The sequence below is a fragment of the Macrosteles quadrilineatus genome, unplaced genomic scaffold (genome assembly GCF_028750875.1).
Source record: "Macrosteles quadrilineatus isolate MER2022 unplaced genomic scaffold, UCM_ALF_1.0 Scaffold_9__3_contigs__length_116548681, whole genome shotgun sequence".
Classification (NCBI taxonomy): domain Eukaryota; kingdom Metazoa; phylum Arthropoda; class Insecta; order Hemiptera; family Cicadellidae; genus Macrosteles; species Macrosteles quadrilineatus.
This window is the reverse complement of record NW_026542602.1, coordinates 101,886,201-101,907,263: the sequence shown is the minus strand read 5'-3', so window position 1 is coordinate 101,907,263 and position 21,063 is coordinate 101,886,201. Positions and strand designations below refer to the sequence as shown.

The 21,063-nt window shown below is 38.9% G+C and overlaps 1 protein-coding gene across 1 annotated transcript in view; it reads right to left on the bottom strand.

The window, feature by feature from the left end:
* The window catches only part of LOC129004173 (metabotropic glutamate receptor 2-like), a 53,101-nt gene that overhangs the window by 14,452 nt on the left and 17,586 nt on the right, over positions 1–21,063 (bottom strand). The window contains exons 3-7 of the mRNA XM_054432630.1: positions 13,854–14,060; positions 8,235–8,377; positions 6,801–6,971; positions 3,293–3,437; positions 1,270–1,521 (exon numbers count right to left, since the gene is read on the bottom strand). Coding sequence (XP_054288605.1) covers positions 1,270–1,521; positions 3,293–3,437; positions 6,801–6,971; positions 8,235–8,377; positions 13,854–14,060 — 918 coding nt within the window. The remainder of the gene's footprint in view (positions 1–1,269; positions 1,522–3,292; positions 3,438–6,800; positions 6,972–8,234; positions 8,378–13,853; positions 14,061–21,063) is intronic.

Here is a 21,063-nt window from a genome sequence, read left to right as displayed (position 1 = left end):
GAAACACAAACAGAGGTTTGGATATTAGAAGAAGAACATATAGAAATATAGAAAAGATCAATCAATCAATCAATCATTGAGATGGGGACGCTCCTAGGTTTGATGTATTATATAAATGGAGTTTCATGTACCCACTGCATAGTTTGCTGAAAAGTGGTATGTGCTTCAGTGTAATTTAAACATGATTAGTAATCACTTAATAGTGTTGTACAGCCATTATTTTGACCGAAATCTATACCCAGTGAATTACATTTTCAACGCTAGAAAAGCAAACATGGTGTATGTTTTTTATACATGCAATAAATATGCAAATATTCTCTGGTATAGAAAAATGCTTGCCACAAGACGATAAGTCAAGTTTCATTTTGTAATGTCGCAATAATGACATTTTTCATTATTAAAAAGGAAAATATATTAAATCATCTCTACTAAAACATTACTTTAACGCCAAACATTGATCGTATCGCTAATCTTTTGTGCAAAACTCAACAAACTATTCACAACAAACCTTGCTTGTTTTTTTATGAAAAGTAATGTACTTAGAGATAAAATCTACTGTATGGATACAAGTTTCGTATTTCATATGCAAATTCTATCAATCAGAATGTTTGTAGCCTTCCTTCTCCCCAAGGCTATGCAAAAATGCTTCCTTCAAGAGAATCTCAAAGATCAAAGAGATTGAAGTATGTAATCAACTCAACTTGTCGACTTTACCTGTCACCTTTTACAAGGTGAGTCTAGTAAACTTTCAATTTTGTGCTTGTTTACACCCTCTAGTTTCGTATTTATACAATTATTTTGTAAAAATTCTTCAAACTTATAATTACCGGAGATTGTAAACTCAGAACCAGACACGTTTGAAAACTGTTTCAAATTGTAATTATAACTTTTATATGAAGATTTATAAGTTTTGTCATTTAAGTTTAGAACTACGTCAACATTCAATCAACCCCTTTAGATGTTTGTTAGATGTAACTTAGATGTTTTTTAAAATAAATAGAGTATCATAATTTTAAAACGGTGGGTGTTTAATAAATTAACTATGGATAGTTGGTATGAAAAGTGATTAGTATTGATGTTAAATATTGAATGTTGAATTCAATTATCTTAATCAATACACTTGGAGTATAATTTAACTGAACAAAATATCAAGAATGGTTAACTCATGTAAACATTTTGATAAAGTGGTTAAATTTTTCAGGCTACGACACAGAGTATAACATTTTGTACTGCAACAGCATTTAAGGAGTCTAAAACGTGTATACTAACCAACAAACCACGGATTCCTCTTGTTATTCTCAACAGTGAGGTTGAGGAAGTATGTGTCAAACCCCTTCACAGGGTTGGCCTGGGGCTGTACACTGAGGGTTCCCTCCACTTCTGGTTCACTTCCCTCGGAAACTAACGACCTTGCTGACCAGCCGTCGCTGCCTATCCAGGAGAAGCTACCTGTGGCGTTACAACGACGGACAGCTCTCATCAAACCCGCCACCTCCTGGTCCGAGGCGAAGATTATGGCTCCTGAAACACCCCTAGACATTTCAGATTCAACAAAGTTACTATCTAAGAATTACATCTAAAATGAAAGTTTCAAGCTTGTAGTATTACACAGGGCTTTATTTAAGCATAAGGGGTACGAACAGTCCTTTACCTGATATTAGGAGATTTTCAGGAACCTCAAACTAGCACCCGTTTACTAAGGCCAATTAATCAGCGCATACTCCACATACGTATTCGGTACATAATGCCTAACAGGAAATATATGCAATAAATGGTAAAAATTATGGTGTTAAGACCATTAGAGGCACTTTACCCTAATTTTCTCCCTCTTTAATGCAATTACGCCCCTTTTTGAACATAACAATAAAAGTAGTCATTATATAAAAGAAACACATGTTTGGCCTGAGCAAGTCTAAAAACCTTTACTTACAATCAAACAGACGTTACTAATTTTGCAATACGGGTTGAACCATTACAACACTTAAGTTTATAACGTAACTTATTTGCAGAGGAAAGAAAGGAATAATTGCAGTAGATAAGTTGCATAGATATGCTGCAAGTTTATTGTTTGTAGTCAGAGAACAAAGTGCAAGTTGAATACGCTTTCTGTGTCTTGAACCTTACAGAACTCTCGTGAAACAGTCTCTAACCATGTTTTAATTAGTGCAGTTCCTCAGATTAAACTGGAACTTGTAAATTATAATTTGGTTTGTCAAATTATTTGGATTATTTTACATACTACATTTTGCAAAATGTTGTCTCAGGAAGATTGAACTCAGTGCTTATTAGTAAAAAAATGTGGTTCAATGTTTTGGTTGCCTTCTAATTCAGTTTATACACATTTTTCTATACTAATTATCTATGCTATTATATGATTTTTTACTCAACACTTTACACAGAAGTTAATTTTTATATCTTTACAAAATAAATACTTATAACATTATTAGTACTATGTTGGTAATATTTTTTGTAAAACACCCTGTCAATTCAACAAACCCGATTAAAATTAATTATTTGACTCGTTCCATCACAACATTTAAATTTTAGTAAACAATTTTGATATAAGATTTAAATACCTAGAAAAATATCTTAAAACATAAATCAGTCACCCTCTAAATGAAATAGTCACGATTTGATAAGTATCGTTCACCACAGCGAAGACATCTTGGACAAAGACTATTCGCGTTGAGGCCAGTCTTTTATTTAGGTGAAAAAGCTGACTTCTCCCGAGGTCTTATTGAGAACACGACATTCATTTTCGCAATCAGAGAAATATCAAAAATGTTTCAGAACTATCTTGGACACGTTTTGGAAATAAATTTTATACGGATTATATTTTCTATGTTTCATTTCTATTATTTATAATTTAAATAATAATCGTAATCGATTTTATTGATTTCCTAATTCATTTATATCTGGACATATTTATTTTATTTTAAATTTAATGTTTTTCCACTTTCTAACTGGAGATTCTTTATTTTAAGAAATGTCTTATTACCGTACCTAAATGCTTTTTGACATTCATTTAGATTATTAAATAACCCAACTAATTAATTGCTATGTAACAATTTCACTTATACTTCGAATACGACTTTTTACAGCAAAATAAAGGTATGAATTTTATACTATATCCACACAAAGGTTACTGCACTGTAGATCCTTTAAACCTTTTAGTCGTGAAAGTGCTAATGGATTTAGTTATTTTAAGTTAGACTTTTTACTTAAGGAAACTTTAATTAATTACTTGCATTGTTTCCTAAGATTATTGTTAGAGATTGAATTGTACATCCACCTTTAGCCCTAGGCTTGGTCTGTAGTCTCTGTACCACATTGTCGTAAGCGGTTTCTTCAGCCACTCCTGAATCCTTGGTCAACTTCTCCTTCACTGCGATACAGATGTTCGATTTAGATAGCAGCAACTCTAACTCCTCAAACGCCTAGGGAAACATTTAAAATGTAATTATTATGTTTTAAAATGTTTGTGTGACATATACAAGCTACTCAGTTCAAATTTATTTGAAATAGTTCGAAAATACCCAAGGCCCCAATGTCTATAGAAAACTTAAACTTTGAATGAGTATAGTTCCAATGAAACTCAAGAAAGGGTTGAAAACAGAACACTTCCTTTTGACATAAAATATATTTTTAAATGAACTATGTGAACAAGCTAGGCACCATTGTTAAATTATAAATATTGTTTTTAAATATTTAAACTTAAAGTTTAACCTTATATTAAGACGGTATTTTCATATACTATGGCTGGTTGAAACAGTTGCCGTTTTCAACAGAAATCAGTAATTGGCTTAACCACACTCTGTTTCAATCCAACCACATCAGTTCGTACTCTAAAACTAGCTTCAACTTTAACATGAGAATATAGTGGTTTATTCTATGATAGCTGCTTACATAGTAAATTACATCGAAAGTATTAAGGTTAGTGTATGACAAAGATTTGTGTTTTACTTAAAAACAATGGGGATAGCAACCACGCCCTAATATAAAACTTATTCTAGCTTGTTTATTGCGAACTAGAAGCTGGGGAGTATCTTTCTTGTATTATTGTATAACGATTAGAGTAGCTACAACACTGAAGATTACACATTTTAACCTGCATTTTCTCCAGTCACTTGTAAAGGCTGATGAAAGATAAAGGAAGGTTCTTTATTTTCCTATCGTGCTAACCCTCGATGAAAAGAATAAAAGATATACACTAGGCAAGCAACTACGCCCCTTCCTTAAACCACTTTTATGTCCATGAAATCAACGGTTGATAATGGATAACAGCCTTACGAACAACAATTTCGGTATCAAAAACTCAAATTACGGGGTGTAAATTTGCTCCGACCTCTGGCAATCGTCTTCGGCTTATCTTGATCACTATTATCTTTCATCGCTTCAAATCTTTTAGCAGGAAACTACAATTGGATTTTCGTTTGCAGAAGGAAGCCATATATTCACTTTAAAAAAGTGAGGTTATCTTCATGATTGGCATTTACGATTTTTTTTTCAAGAGAACGATCCAAACCCTGGCCTGATTACCATGTTAGCCTGGTGCTAGATAACATCGTTAACTGACTCCCAAAGACAAATTCCGTTCAGGTCTATAATCCATCTCACTTGGAATCGAACCAGCGGCCATCAGATTTGAAGGCATAGACCTACACTATAACCATTGAGAGTGTATTTGGCTGTCCAGACAAATGCTATGGAATACAATAGATTCTCCTACTGGTGGGTACTCAATCGCTTTGTTTAGTACCTCTCTTGTGTAATATCCCTTCATTCAGATAATTCCTAACAAGCTTGCTGACTGAATGTTAAATAAAGTGTTTGTGTAGTGCAATAATAAATATAAAGACGTTATTGTAGGTTACACATTATTAATGAGCAAAATCTTAAAACTTTAAGGAGAAAATAGACTAAACTTGCATTTTTCTGTATAGATATAAAATAAATCGTTGTACAATAAAAACCTAATAATTAAGGACCCAAATGTTAATGATTTTGATTATAACCTCTCTCTTCTTTCTTCTTCATCTTCCTTGATTAAATCCTAGGTTTTTACTGTTAAAAATATAGTTCATTGATGAATAATCGAAATGTTCATACGTCACACGTGATTAAAGATGGAACTCAATATTGTAGGTAAGTTATGAAACTACTTGTACCACTAACAAAATCGAGAGTGCAGAAAACTCTTAAACTTACAAATCACACCGACAATCCATCAACCCTGATAGTGATGATTCCAAAACGCATTATCTACCCTTTACCGGTTGACCTTTCCCGTATGACAAACAATTTATTGCTGATCGAATGAAAACTGAGTGATTTACCGTCGCATTTCTGACCAAATCCAATTTATCGAATGATTTAGCATTGAAATAGCACAGTATATGTGTTGATTTACTTACAATTTAGGATTCGGTCAGTGTCCAATAGATATGTAGTTTAGTTAATATAAAGTACTGCTACATATAATTGAATATAAGATTTTGTAAAAGGCAAAAAGTATATTCGTGAACAATTAAGTTAATCTCTACACCGGTGAAAAAAATAAAGAAAATTTATTGTTGTTTAAATTTTTTTTTGTAAATTAACTCACACGTATAATCAAATGCTATTAATAAAAAAATCCTCATTAAAATTAAACCATCCATATATATATATACAGGGTGACAAAAAAGTCTGGAAACGGTTTAATATCTTTTTAACTAAATCCGTTAGAAAATTCAAACCTTTTACATCAACTTACATGTATGAAAACTACTTTTCCAAGCATTACCTTTTTTTGACCTCTACCAGGGGACGACCCACGAGGATTAGGTACATAATCTTTAATGTAAACCTAGGTTGATATGCGCATCATTTTAAAGGTCTGATCAAGTGAAGTTCATTGGCGGAAACCGCGTCAAAAAAAGTTCATCCGTTACAAAATGGTGGCAGTCCAAAGTTCTTGCGGAATATACCTGCACAGGCCTAAGTATTGGTAAATACTCATATTCAACATTAGCCGGGAAATCTGAAACCCGGTTAAATCTGTTTTGAAGATTGAATAATATTAGTCTATGAGCTAATTGACTTTAAAATACAGTTTCAGCTCTCAAGCTAACGTTTAATACGAGTATTTGCCTATACTAAGGCCTGTGCAGGTATATTCCACAAGAACTTTGGACAGCCGCCATTTTGTAACGGATAAACTTTTTTTGACGAGGTTTCAGGCAATGAACTTCACTTGACCAGAAATTTAAAATGGTGTGCATATCAACCTAGGCTTATATTAAAGATTATGTACCTACTCCTCATGGGTCATCCCCTGGTAGAGGTCAAAAAATGGTAATGCTTGGAAAAAGTTGTTTTCATACATGTAAGTTGATGTGAAAGGTTTGAATTTTCTAACGGATTCAGTTAAATAGATATTGAACCGTTTCCAGACTTTTTTGTCACCCTGTATATATATATCGTTGAAATTAATCAACGGCAATTGGAAGAAGTAGTTTTCTAAGGTTTAGTAAGTTATTCTAACTTCAGAGACTAATCATATTTCCAAAAAGTAGGTTAGCACCTTATATTCTTTGTTTCCTATGTTTCTTTGTTTTTTTAGCTTAAGGCGGGTTCAAGTTTACCGTTTGAAGACAATATCAAATGGCAAAACCTAATGATTGGCGGTATCTGATCTTGGGCATCCAGGTCAGAAGTTTGGAGTTTCAATATAAATCTTAAGGAATATATTAATTAATTCATAGAATTGTGATAACACCCTAACGTAACTAAAAATACAGTAAAATGTCACATTTTACCTTGATCCCATAGTTGGACTCTTCATACACGATTGATACATAGCTCCATCCTAGCTTCTTGACAATCTCCACCATAGCCTTGACCTGGTGATGGTCTGAGGGAATGGTTCTGGAGAAATATTCGAACCTCTGCTTGTTGCTCAACTCTGGGGATGTCGACCAGAAAGATACCTGGTAAATGCAATCGTTAATTGGTGATATACATTTGCTTCTATCTGTACAAATTATGGTTGCCAATATTTAAAAACACGCACATCCAGTGTGCCTTAGAGGGTCTTGGTGTTATTTTACACCTTTATTGGTTTATTGACATAAAAGTGATCAAAACTGTCACACAGACTGTACAAATTGGATCTGATGCCTTGACATATTGGATGAGCGTCCGCATTGACCTGTATAAAGTAATATATCATATAAAATATGAGGGAAAGCTAAATGCCACTTATTGACATTGAACAAATTAAATGGGGAAGACCACTAAGATTTTTTTTTTTTACTATTACATTTTTTTTACCCACTGGTGGTTTGTCCCCTTCTCTTACCCAACACAGCATAACAGAATGCAACATTTAATGGTTCATACATTAAAGGTGTGGTTCACAAATCTATGCAGCATTGATTATTCGACTAAGTTTGTAAATCAGTTTGGAGGAAGCACACAAATTAATCCCCATATAAGTGGTAATGTAATGGATTTCGGTTTGCTACATATAATGCGGTCTGAGAAGGGAATTGCTTGCGGTTGCTGTTGGTCAGAAGAGGAAATTGAGTTAGTCAACTGAGTTAGTAATGCTGATGAGTTAAGTGTAAGATAATCTTATCAAGCCTTTACCCTTGTCTGGGTCTAGCTTACGTGTTTTGGAACTAATTGGTTAACGTCGTTATACGGCTACTTTTTCTCCTTGCCATTTACACCTAACTCAGTTTATGTGCAGTTAACGGGGAAGAAAGAAAGGTGTGTTTATGTGTTAAAAAATGTAAAACTTTTGGCAAAATTTGGTTTATTTTACAGTCATAAAATACTTTTAATAATTAGCTGATTAGCAGTTTATGAGAGGGAAACAATGCACCCAGTTAAATCTAAATGGTAGCAGTAACAGAAACACTTAAATAAAGATAAATGAAAACAGAATATTGCGTAACTTTAGCTTAAACATTTTATATGAAAATAAGTTTTTCTGGATTTAATAAGTAATGTACTTTTAAACAAGCAATTAAAAATATGAATAACAAAAATGTGTATCAGTATCAGAGGTTTCATTTAGAATTTCCAAAAGGAAAAATATTCATGAATGTTAAATTATTCCTCCTCAAACGACTTACTAAATGCGACTTATATATTCTCTTTTTTAACTCAATGTTTAACATACCTACAAATACAAAACATTGCCATTAGAAATACGATATCGTGCAAAGGTTTGAAATATATTTTACCTGAGGTATTTTAAAGAGTCTAAGAAGGTTCGCAACCTGAATGGAGGTTACACTTGAAGCTGCTCCCACCACCCCTGATATCACCTTCCTTATGGTGCTCTTGTTGCAATGATACTCTGCGTCGTCTATGTTGCTGATGGACCCTTCAAAAGCATTACATGTTTGCAAATAATTAAATTGAATACATTAATATATATTTTTTGTTACATCAGCTAATTAGTATGGTAATTGAGTTTATCAAAAACAGTGATTGTTCTGTAAAGTCAAGTATTGGAAGAGTCTTGTAGTAACATTTAATCTATCTAATATATAAAATTCTCGTGTCACAGTGTTTGTCTGCAAACTCCTCCGGAACGACTTCACCGATCGTTACGAAATTTGGTGTGTAAATTCTGTAGGTATGCGAATCGGACGTAAACTATTTCCCGTTTCGAAATTCTTAAAAGGGCTCCGCCCCAGTGGCTCTGGAGTTTCCCATGTTAACCTTATGAGAAATGGAATTAATGAATCTTAACAGCCGTTTCAATTAAACAAGTTGGTTCTGTTCTATGATGTTCAATAGCATTAAAGTTACAAGGATTACCAACAGGGTGCAGCACTATTATTTCTTTTACATTTATGACAACAGCTAATTTGCAACCAAAAGGTGAGTGAGCGTAGCGAACGAACTTCAACTTGGAGGTGAGTTAGCGTAGCGAACGAGCTAACCTGAAGGCAAGTGAGCGCAGCGAACGAGCTCCAACCTAAAGGTGAGTGAGCGTAGCGAACGAGCTCCAACCCAAAGGTGAGTGAGCGTAGCGAACGAACTTCAACCTGGAGGCGAGTTAGCGTAGCGAACGAGCTAACCTGAAGGCAAGTGAGCGCAGCGAACGAGCTCCAACCTAAAGGTGAGTGAGCGTAGCGAACGAGCTCCAACCCAAAGGTGAGTGAGCGTAGCGAACGAACTTCAACCAGGACGTGATTGAGCGATGCGAACGAGATCATCTTGAAAATTAAACGTAACGGTACTTTCTTTCCATCGGTCTGTCTTAGGGGAAACCTATAACTTAGGCGATACGAAGTTCGCCGGGTCAGCTAGTCTATATATATAAAAGGCAAAGCCCTCACTGACTGACTGACTCACTCATCACTAATTCTCCCACTTCCCACTTACCTAGGAGGCTGAAATTTGGTACACTGATTCTTTAGGCATTAAATAGGAAAACTGAGTGGTTTTTATTCTGATCGGACTCTCGGGCTCCGCCACAGTGGCTCTGGAGTTTCCCATGTTAACCTAATGAGTACTCATATTTGAATGGAATTAATGAATCTGAACAGCTGTTTCAATTAAACAAGTTGGTTCTGTTCTGTGATGTTCAATAGCATTAAAGTTACTAGGATTACCAACAGAGTGCAGCACTATTATTTTTTATTTTTGATTAAAAATCACCTTAAAATTAATTGGCGCATAGGTAAAGCTCGGAGTAAGATGTAAAGGTAATTGGAACATAATTCGGCAGCGAACGAACTTCAACCCGGAGGCGAGTTAGCGTAGCGAACCAGCTAACCTGAAGGCAAGTGAGCGCAGTGAACGAGCTCCAACCGTAAAGGTGAGTGAGCGTAGCGAATGAACTTCAACCAGGACGTGTGAGCGCAGCGAACGAGCTCCAACCTAAAGGTGAGTGAGCGTAGCGAACGAACTTCAACCAGGACGTGATTGAGCCATGCGAACGAGCTCACATATGAAGTTAAAGGGGCAAAGCCCGCGGGTACAGCTAGTTATTTATAAGGTTAAATATTTTCAAAGGTAAAAGTTAAAGATATGACTCTAGTAGTCAGCTGATTGCAGACAACTGTTGTAGTGAAGTTTAGGTGGACCACGACTCCACTCCTTTAGTTTTTTTTTTTTTTTTGTGAAAAGTTACAACATGGACTTAAAATAAGTTTTATTCATACAAGTCGGTCCATTTAACAAATAATTTATTATTTTTGATTAAAAATCACCTTAAAATTAATTGGCGCATAGGTAAAGCTCGGAGTAAGATGTAAAGGTAATTGGAACATAATTCAATTCCGGTTCAAGGAAAGTTTGAAGCGAGATTTGAACTAACTTCAATGGCATTTGAATAATTAGTTTAAATTTGGTTTCAGCATAGTTTAAAGTAAGTAATGCTCGAGGACATAAATAATATTAAAGTTAGAATATCTTAGTAAAGTTATGAAGTGATAACGGTATTTAACCTAATTTATTTGAAATTTACTATTCGATTGAACTGTTTTAGCGAATTTCCCATATAGGGAATAAGCTATTACCGTAGTACTCATGGTGAGGCCTGGACCCGGGACCGATTTTTTTTTTCGTTTTGAGGTCCCTAGAGGCCAAAAATAGGATCCGTTCAAATTCATATATATATATATATATATCTAATATATAAAATTCTCGTGTCACAGTGTTTGTCTGCAAACTCCTCCGGAACGACTTCACCGATCGTTATGAAATTTGGTGTGTAAATTATGTAGGTATGCGAATCGGACGTAAACTATTTCCCGTTTCGAAATTCTTAAAAGGGCTCCGCCCCAGTGGCTCTGGAGTTTCCCATGTTAACCTTATGAGAAATGGAATTAATGAATCTTAACAGCTGTTTCAATTAAACAAGTTGGTTCTGTTCTATGATGTTCAATAGCATTAAAGTTACAAGGATTACCAACAGGGTGCAGCACTATTATTTCTTTTACATTTATGACAACAGCTAATCTGCAACCAAAAGGTGAGTGAGCGTAGCGAACGAACTTCAACCTGGAGGCGAGTTAGCGTAGCGAACGAGCTAACCTGAAGGCAAGTGAGCGCAGCGAACGAGCTCCAACCTAAAGGTGAGTGAGCGTAGCGAACGAACTTCAACCAGGACGTGATTGAGCGATGCGAACGAGATCATCTTGAAAATTAAACGTAACGGTACTTTCTTTCCATCGGTCTGTCTTAGGGGAAACCTATAACTTAGGCGATACGAAGTTCGCCGGGTCAGCTAGTTTATATATATATATTTATATATATGTGTCCGTTAGCGCGATAACTCAAGCAAAAATGATCCGATTTTGATGAAATTTGGTACAAACGTGTAAACCTACGTTTATCCGAACGAGTTCGCGAACCAGCATGATCGGACCATGGGAACGGGGGTTTATGGGGGCTTTTATGGTGTAAAAATGGGTTTTTCCCATTTTTGACCCAAAAAACTTAAATTTTTGCAATTTCTTTCCAAACTATTTTGTAGAGCTTAAAAAAACAAATAATTTAGTATATGGAAGCATTATAATGCGCCTAATGGTTACGGAGAAAATTCAAAAAAATTGTAAATTTAAAATTCCCATGTTATTCTTATGGAGGATAAGTAAACTGTTGTAGTTTGCTTATTTATTAACATATTTTGCCCAAATTTGGAAAATGTTTTTATTTCTTACTAACTATTAACATTTTACAAAAAAAAAACACTTTAACCCTCCCTGTTGCAGCAAACCTAAGTATGTGTTAAACTGATTTGATTTAAATAGGGAATAAATGTGATATTTTTAAGGGGATATTTTAGTGTAAATCCAATCAGGCAAATGGAAATTCGCTTAGTCTGCAGGTTTGCTGCGGCGGGGGTATTTACTTATACATAAAATAGCTCTAATTACTCAATTCACCACTTTTTTTTTTTTTTTTTTTTTTTATAAGGGAGAGGAGGTAAAAATGCTTTTACGCACACAGGTAGCCAGCCTGTAGTGTGAGACTCCTGAGCTTGTCAGACTACTCACTAAAAAACCCCCTCTACTCTGTTGGACACAGACCTGGGATTGTTTGTCACATTACTTCAGGTCAGGTCAACGTGTGACCTAAGCCCTCAGGGCTCGCGCCGTTTCTGGCATTCAATTTCTTTATGACCTAGACCGCATCTCGGTCAAGCTCTAGCTTCTTTGTGCGGAGAATATCCTGAACGAAATGTGACATACAGGTCCAATTGTCCTCACCCTCCGTCATCATCGGAATGACCGTGTCCACCAACAACTGCCCTACATGTTGTTCAGCCTCCAGGCGGGAACCTTCCCAACGCTGGCAGCGGAAGAAGGTGTGCTCCGCGTCGTCGGGAGTGCCTGGGCAGTAGATGCAATCGGGTGACACGGCTTTGCCCATCCTGAACAGGTACGACCGAAAAAACCCGTGACCTGTCAGAAACTGGGTAAGGTAATAGTCCACCTCACCATACCGTCGGTCAACCCATGGTTGGACTTGCTGAATCAGTCTCCTGGTCCAGCGTCCCCGCGACTCCTGTTCCCAGCTCTCCTGCCAGAGCTGGTAGGTGCGGTTGCGCTCCTCCATTTTTGCATGGTCCTCTCCACGCCGCTGATAAATCGCTTTCCTCTCCGCCGCCAAAAGTTTGACGGGGATTACTCCAGCAACCACCAAGATGGCAGGTTCAGACACTGTTCGGTAGGCGGATGCTACCCTGAGTGCTGCCTGACGCTGCACTCTGGCAAGCCGCATCCTATACACCTCCTTATTGAGCGCGTCTGCCCACACCTCTGCACCATACAGGAGCACAGACTGAACTGTAGACATCAACAGCCTTCTGCGACTGGAACGAGGACCTCCGACATTGGCCATTAACCGGCTAAGAGAAGAGATCACCTTAGCGGCCTTGTCCGCCGTTCGGAATATCTGGTCCCGCCAGCTAAGCTTAGAGTCCACCATGACACCAAGATACTTGGCGGCACGAACGGACTGGACTTCGACGTCCCCCACCCTCAACGGCACAATGGTGTCAATCCGCTTTTTGGTCAGAATCACGATCTCAGTTTTATTCAGCGCGAGTGAGAGACCGTGATCTGCCATCCATGCGTTTATAGTTCGCATGACTCGGTTTAATTTTAGCTGGGCCAGCTCAACACTACGAGCAGCTATTAAAGCTGCAATGTCATCTGCGTACCCAACTAAAACGGTTTCTTCAGGCATTTCAGACCTAAGGAGGCTGTCGTAGGCAACGTTCCAGAGGTCCGGGCCGAGTATGGAACCTTGGGCAGCACCAGAAGTGACACTCATCGTCCGCGGGCCTTCTGTAGTATCATACATGAGGAGGCGGAACCGGAGGTAATCCTCTATAATGCGCATGAGGTATGCCGGGACGTGGAAGTTCACTCAATTCACCACTGTAGTGGGACTAAAATAACACAATAAGAGTGTTAATAATATCATTACTAAACTAAAGTAGCGTTTCTTAGGAAGAAATGGTGATACAAAGTGTCCTCAGAGAACATAGTTACCCACTGATAGGCAATATAGAAGGACCGTAATGGGTCAGTTAACACTTTATTATTTAATTTTTAATGGTTTATAATTAGTCCAGTTCAACATTATGTCAATTTATTGTATGGTTGTATTGGTCCAAGGCGTCAAACGTGAGCACTGTTAGGAATTATAAAAGTATTTTAGAATAAGCTAAGAACTCTATTGAGTTGTTTAGTTATAATAGGATCCTGGATAACATTTTCCAAACACTCTTACAAAATGTATAATAGACGATATAAACAATTAAACATTCTAAGAAGTTAGTATACTGCTTAAATGGGTTTTATCGAAAAAATAATACAAACATAACATAATACCTTTTATAAAGTCCACAGCCATCTCAAGGCCATATGTGTCTTTGTCACAGTCGTCTAGGATGTGAGCACCAAGAGTGAAAGGCAAGAGACCCTGTGAGTTTATGACATCAAGGGTGTACAGCATGGTCTCTAGTGCTTGTATCCCACCCTGAGGCATGACGGGTCCACAGGTTTCTGTGTCTGAGCGTTCATGTACCATCATCAGACCTATAAACAACATGACAGTTAATTATGACATCAAGGGTGTACATCATGGTCTCTAGTGCCTGTATCCCACCCTGAGGCATGACGGGTCCACAGGTCTCTGTGTCGGAGCGTTCATGTACCATCATCAGACCTATAAACAACATGACAGTGAGTTGATGACATCAAGGGTGTACAGCATGGTCTCTAGTGCTTGTATCCCACCCTGAGGCATGACGGGTCCACAGGTCTCTGTGTCTGAGCGTTCATGTACCATCATCAGACCTATAAACAACATGACAGTGTGTTTATGACATCAAGGGTGTACAGCATGGTCTCTAGTGCTTGTATCCCACCCTGAGGCATGACGGGTCCACAGGTCTCTGTGTCTGAGCGTTCATGTACCATCATCAGACCTATAAACAACATGACAGTGTGTTTATGACATCAAGGGTGTACAGCATGGTCTCTAGTGCTTGTATCCCACTGTAAGGGTTCATAAAATTCGTCAATATTTATAATAAAACTAAACCCTTACTAGCAGAATCGCCTCGCCAATTCGCCGAAGTTCCAAAATGTAAACAAAACAAATTAGCAGACAGCAACAGCTGATCTTGTGATTCACCGCCATACCACCGGGCCGCGCATCAGTCGCCCGCGCCTGCGCAGGAACCCCAGCCACAGCGCTGGATGTGCGCGGCGCTCGGAGAGACAGTGAGTCGGAGTCGGCGAGAGTCGACAGTCAGCAGGAAGCAGGAGCAGTGGCCTGAGCAATTAGGCAGAAGACGGACGCCCGACTCTACACTCTCGTTCACGCCAAGTAAGTGGACGCCATTCGCCATTCGCCGTTGTTAATATCCTAGGGCGCCTAGGATAACTCGACCTCACTCGCTATCGTTTATTTCCTGTTAATTAATTACGCTATTTAAGTCAAACGTCCGCGGGAAGTTTCGTCTTAAATTTAATTGAATTATTAACCGAGATCGATTTATTTAAACCGGTGAATATCTTTATCGTTTTACTATAACATAGAGTGTTATCTGTTTTGTTAAAATATCTCTGTAAATATATAACGATCAGCTTTGATTTTTGGAATATCTTAATTTCGTTCAATACATAACTTATAGACCGTGAGTTCAAAGAAGTAACGGTCAGAACGAGATCCGCCCGGTTATAATTCCTTTCTGTTTTAATTGTGTTGTTTTATTTGTATTGTTTAAATCTATTCAAGTTCGATCGGTTTCGGTCACGCAAGGTGGCTTTTTCATATTCGTGTGTTTTTTTTTGTTTGCTTTGTTTATCGCGTAGGTCCGTGAGAACACGGTGTTACCGGTACCTAAATATAATGTGTGGTGTTTAGTTTGTAGTCAATGTTGTTCGTAATTACTGTAGCAGCACTTCAGCTGTGAGGTATTTTATCTATGGGAATAAGAGTTAATTAATAGTGGATTTATTAGAGTGATTTTAATACTTTGTTGGCTTCTTTACTAACTAACACGCTTTAATTTGCTTGTACATATTTCAGAACTATACTAACCATTGTAGCTATTCATTATCTTTTATACTAGAACCAGTGCACAGTAGTTATGTTCTATGTCGTTGCTTAGCCGCTATTAAGTGTTAATGTTCTATGTAGTTGCTTTACTATATTTGCCACTTCATTATTAATTATTCATTTAGCCTTCCACTAATTATTGATGTGTTGAACAATATGCATTTAAATATTCTAACTCATGATACGACTTCGCTACTAACACACTAACCTTAGAAATTGCTTCAAATCTTAGCATAACGCTTAACCTTTGCTTAACCTTTGACTATTAACGCTTAACTAAGGCTTTGGGGATTCGTATTGGCTTTGGGAATTTTAATTCGCCGTGACGTTAGATAGTTAAGCCCCAACCTCTGTTTCCATTCTTCACCATTTCCTCGATTCCTGGACTGTTGCTAATTGAGTGATCTGTGTATCGTATGTGTTGTGTGTGTGCAGCTAACTGCTTTGGTTAGCTGTAGTTTGCTAAGTAGCTTTTCTTCTTTCTCTATTACTTCGGGCACACCGGAAATAAGTTAGATTTAATTAGCACTTAAGCTCTTAGCTATAAGTCTCCTACTCTGTCCTTTTATGACTATGAATGTTTGTTGCTTGCCACAAACTTTTCTTTCTTCTTTCTCTATTACTTCGGGCACACCGGAAATAAGTTAGTTATGAGTTAGCTTTAACCTATTCCGGAAAACCCGGAAATAAGTTAGTTATAAGTTAGCTTTAACCTATTCCGGAAAACCCGGAAATAAGTTATTTATAAGTTAGCTTTAACCTATTCCGGAAAACCCGGAAATAAGTTAGTCATTATCTAGATTTAATCTATTCCGGAAAACCCGGAAATAAGCTATTTATAAGTTAGCTTTAATTACTTCGGGCACACCGGAAATAAGTTATTTATAAGTTAGACCTAAGCTATCCCGGAAAATCTGGGAATAAGTTAGTTTCTAGTTAGACTTAACCTATTTGAAATAAGTCTTTGTGTGCTCAACCTGTCTGTGTGTGTGTGTGTGTGTGTCGTATGTTATTCTTTCTATAACGATCCTTCTCCGCCCTACTCTGTATGTTCGTTTGCACCTTTCCATATTCCTACTCTCTCACGGGGCTTTGAACTAGTCCACTCGCCCGAAACGCATTGTATTATTTTAAATAATAAAGACGCATCTAAACTAATTCTGCTCGGTCCGTGGCGCATGGACTTAGGGTAGTGAATTAAATAAATGAATAATTGTCACTCCACCGAGGAGGTTGTGAACAGAGTCGCGCACGAAGCTATAACTTCGAAACAAAATCTCGCCCTCCCTCTTTTATTCACTCGTTTCCTGGCAATGATGAGGCACGAATAAAGCCAAGAGGCAAAATATTCCCGCCTGAGCCAGGAAAACGACTTTAGGATACAAAAGCGGGAAACCCGACCAAAATTGACCCCCGGAATAACCCAGCTCGGCTAGGCTATCAGGGACGCGTAACGCCCCGACCCGATAAATTAACGAAACACACCCGGAAGCGGGTTACAAAATGGCGCCCGAACAGGGACTTATCGCATAATATATTGTTTGAAATAGAGAGAAAAATGGCAGGCGCAAATGAGAAAAACGACGAGATAACACACCCGACCGTCAGTACACCCGAAACTACTATTGGTCCAGTTACGACCTTGTTAACGCACACAACGCAAACATTTACCGCTGTTTCCGTACCTTCAATAGGACAAACCCTACCAACGTTTACGAGTACCGGCGTGATCCCAAAACAAAGAATGGAATCAGGGCGCGACTTGTCAGACCTTACAGCCACGCGAAAAGTAGGTTGGGTCTATTATCTTAAGAAAAAGGAATTAAAAGAGAAGATGAGCGAATACGGTCTAGACACTGAGGGTAACAGCGATACTCTCAGGAGCCGCTTTGTTGAATTCTTAAGACAATCCGCTCTGCCAGCGACAGAAGCCGGGCCGGAATTTAGTGAATTTATACCTCCAAGCGGACATGGGGGTGATAATTACTTTACGAGTTATAGTAAAGACGACAGAAACACGTCCAGCGACGAATCAGTCGTTGTAAGAGAAATGCTTGGCCTGCCGCCTGACGCGAGCGTGGACACGGTAAAACGAATGCTCTCAGTCATTTCCATGGCAAACAACGCCGCTCTTCCGCCAATGACATGTCATGAGGCCCATTACCCGTTGAATTTAAATACTTACACAAGTGTGTCCCCAGCAACGAACATGCAAATGACTTCACGCCCTCAACATAATTACCAAACAAATAATGCACCTCTGCAGTATTCAAGGGAAACCAATTTCGCTAGTCCGCTTTCCGCAGCGACGATTTGTAACATAGCTAGAAAGTGGAACCTCCACTACGACGGAGACCGTAACCCCGTATCTTTTCTAGAGCGCTTAGAAGAATTAAGACAGTGTTACGAGATCGCCCCAGCCGATATTTTGAAAGCTCTTCCTGAGCTATTGCGTGGAAACGCTCTACTATGGTACAGAAATAATAAGGATTTCTGGCAAACTTTTGAGGACTTCAAAGAATCTTTTGAGGTACAATTCTTGCCCCCGGGGTACAAAAGAAATCTTGAAGACGAGATTCGCTCGCGAACTCAAGGCGAAAATGAACCATTTCGCAGCTTTGTTGTCGCACTGACGACTCTTATCCGACGATGTGGTGGCTATAGTCTAGATCAAACCCTTGATCGGTTATTCCTCAACATGCGACCCGAATATAAGCTGACACTAAGAAGAGACTTGTGTATCAGTTTATCTGATATGATTCAGGAAGCTGAGAGATATGAATCCTACATTAGAGATAGAAATCTCTACCGACCCCCGCCGAACCCAGCTCAAGCACTCGTCCCAGAGACGGCTTACTACGCTAAAAATAGGAATCAGCGCAACGTGAACGCAGTTGCCACTCCAGAAAGACCACAACTTTCGCCGGCGAGGAAACAGACTCCTGCAAACATATTCCAAAGTAGGAACGTAGAGGGCGGCCCTCGACCCCAAAACCCACGCGCGGGAGGGTTCAATAATCCCCCAGACATTCCAGTTCGTAAGGATTGGCAAAAGCCGGTTCCTAATGCAAGGAACAATGATAGAGTTCCCACTTGTTGGAACTGCCGTGAAAACGGCCACCGGTTCAACGATTGTCCAAAGCCCAAAATAATAAAATGTTTTTATTGTCAAAAGGAGGGCATGCGAACAGTTAATTGTCCATGTAGGCAGGGAAACGCCGGGAGGGTCCCAGCAACGAGTGGACCGCTGGGGCCCACTTCGTCCAACAATCACCAGTCAAAGTAGACAAAGCAACTCCAACGATAGAACCAATGGCGAGCTGTGGATATCCGAGCACGCGAGACAATAGGCCCTTTGTAAATATCAAAATTCTAGGTGAAACCTTCAAGGCTCTTATAGATACAGGAGCAATGATTACTATAATTGGGGAAAAATTAAAAGATCATCTCCAAAACGCCGGCATAGTACCCGAACAAATAAGTCAACTCTTACAGTTGGCAAATGGAGTCCAAACGTCTGCCACAAAACGATATGATTTTACATTTGAATTTTCTTCTACAGAATACGATCTATCAGCAGTGTACTTACCCAATTTAACGGTCGATGTGGCATTAGGCATAGATATTGTTAATCAACTCCAATTAGTGAAATTTCTAATCAATCCTGAATCTGGGTCAGGATTGAATTATTCAGAGTCACCACTTAACGCGATTGCTGAGTTGCAACCAAACGAACGAAAGGAGCTGGATGAATTCCTAAAAGAGGAATTGGCACTTTTTGACGAAGTCCCAGGTGTTACCACTTTGGCCGAACATAAAATCAAGCTCAAAACAATCGACCCAATAAAGCAAAGGCATCGGCCTTTAAACCCCCACATGCAAGGTGTGGTGGATGAACACCTTAAGGCCATGATAGCTCAGGACATAATTGAACGGTCCAAGAGTCCCTGGAGCAGCCCCATAGTGTTAACAAAGAAATCTTCCGGCAAATATAGGTTTTGTATTGACTTCAGATCAGTCAATTCTGTTAGCGAAAAGGATGCTTATCCCCTCCCACAAATAAATGCCACATTAGAAAAGCTCAAGGAAGCTAAGTATATATCGACTATCGACCTTAAGGATGGATATTGGCAGGTACCACTTCATCCTGACAGTAGACCCGTAACGGCCTTCACCATTCCGGGAAGAGGCCTTTTCCAATTCAAAAGAATGGCGTTTGGATTACACTCTGCGCCAGCGACCTTCCAAAGACTACTCGACACGGTCATTGGACCCGATTTAGAACCAAGAGCATTTAGCTACTTGGACGACATCGTACTAGTAACTCCAACGTTTGAGGAACATTTAGATCTTCTCGCAGAGGTCTTCAAACGGCTACGTAGTGCGGGCCTCAAGATCAACCCAGAGAAATGTCAGTTCTGTAAAACAGAACTTAGATATCTAGGTCACGTGGTTAATAATCGTGGTATCAGCACAGACCCCGAAAAAGTTCGGGCCGTATTAGAGTTCCCCAGGCCGAAATCTGTAAAGAATTTGCGGAGTTTCCTAGGACTCGCGTCCTGGTATCGCCGGTTCGTACCAAACTTTGCTAAGCTTACTGCCCCACTGACCAAACTACTGAAGAAAAATATTCGGTGGGACTGGACTGACAAACAAGAGTCAGCGTTTAATGAGATGAAAGAAAATCTCACCAATGCACCAACTTTAGCATGCCCTGATTTTAGGGAAGAATTTCAATTGAGTACAGACGCATCCAATGAAGGAGTAGGAGCCGCGTTGACTCAAAAGCAAGGAGGCGTAGAAGTGGTGATAGCATACGCTAGTAGATTGCTTTCTGACAGTGAAAAGAAATTCTCAGCTGTGGAGAAGGAATGTTTAGGTATAGTGTGGGCCACTCGGAAATTCCGCCCATACCTTGAAGGGTATCGTTTTGTAGTTATAACTGACCATCAAGCACTTAAGTGGCTAATGCGAATTCCTGAACCAACTGGTCGTTTGGCACGTTGGGCACTTGAGCTACAACAGCTAGACTTTGAGGTGCGCTACAGGAAAGGTTCCCTAAATAAAGTGGCTGACGCACTTTCTCGCAACGCACTCCCTGCAATCGACACTACTGGAATGAGTGAAGAGGTCGCTCAGATAAAACAGATTTCCCCGACCTGTTTAATTAATACACAAGACCCAGAGGAACCCATCGTATCTCACGAAGAACAGAAAGACTGGTACTTCCGCATTATTGGCAAAGTTAAGAAAAATCCAGAAAATTACGATAACTACCGATTAACCGAGGATGGCAAGCTCCTCCGTAAAATGTCGACGCGAAATCGTAACAATAATTACGACCCTACCACAGAGTGGAAACTTTGTGTTCCACCAAACCTTCGTCCGATGGTATTGGAAGAAAACCACGATCGCCCTGAAGCAGGCCATCTTGGTATTAGGAAAACCTTGGCACGGGTAGCCGCAAGGTAC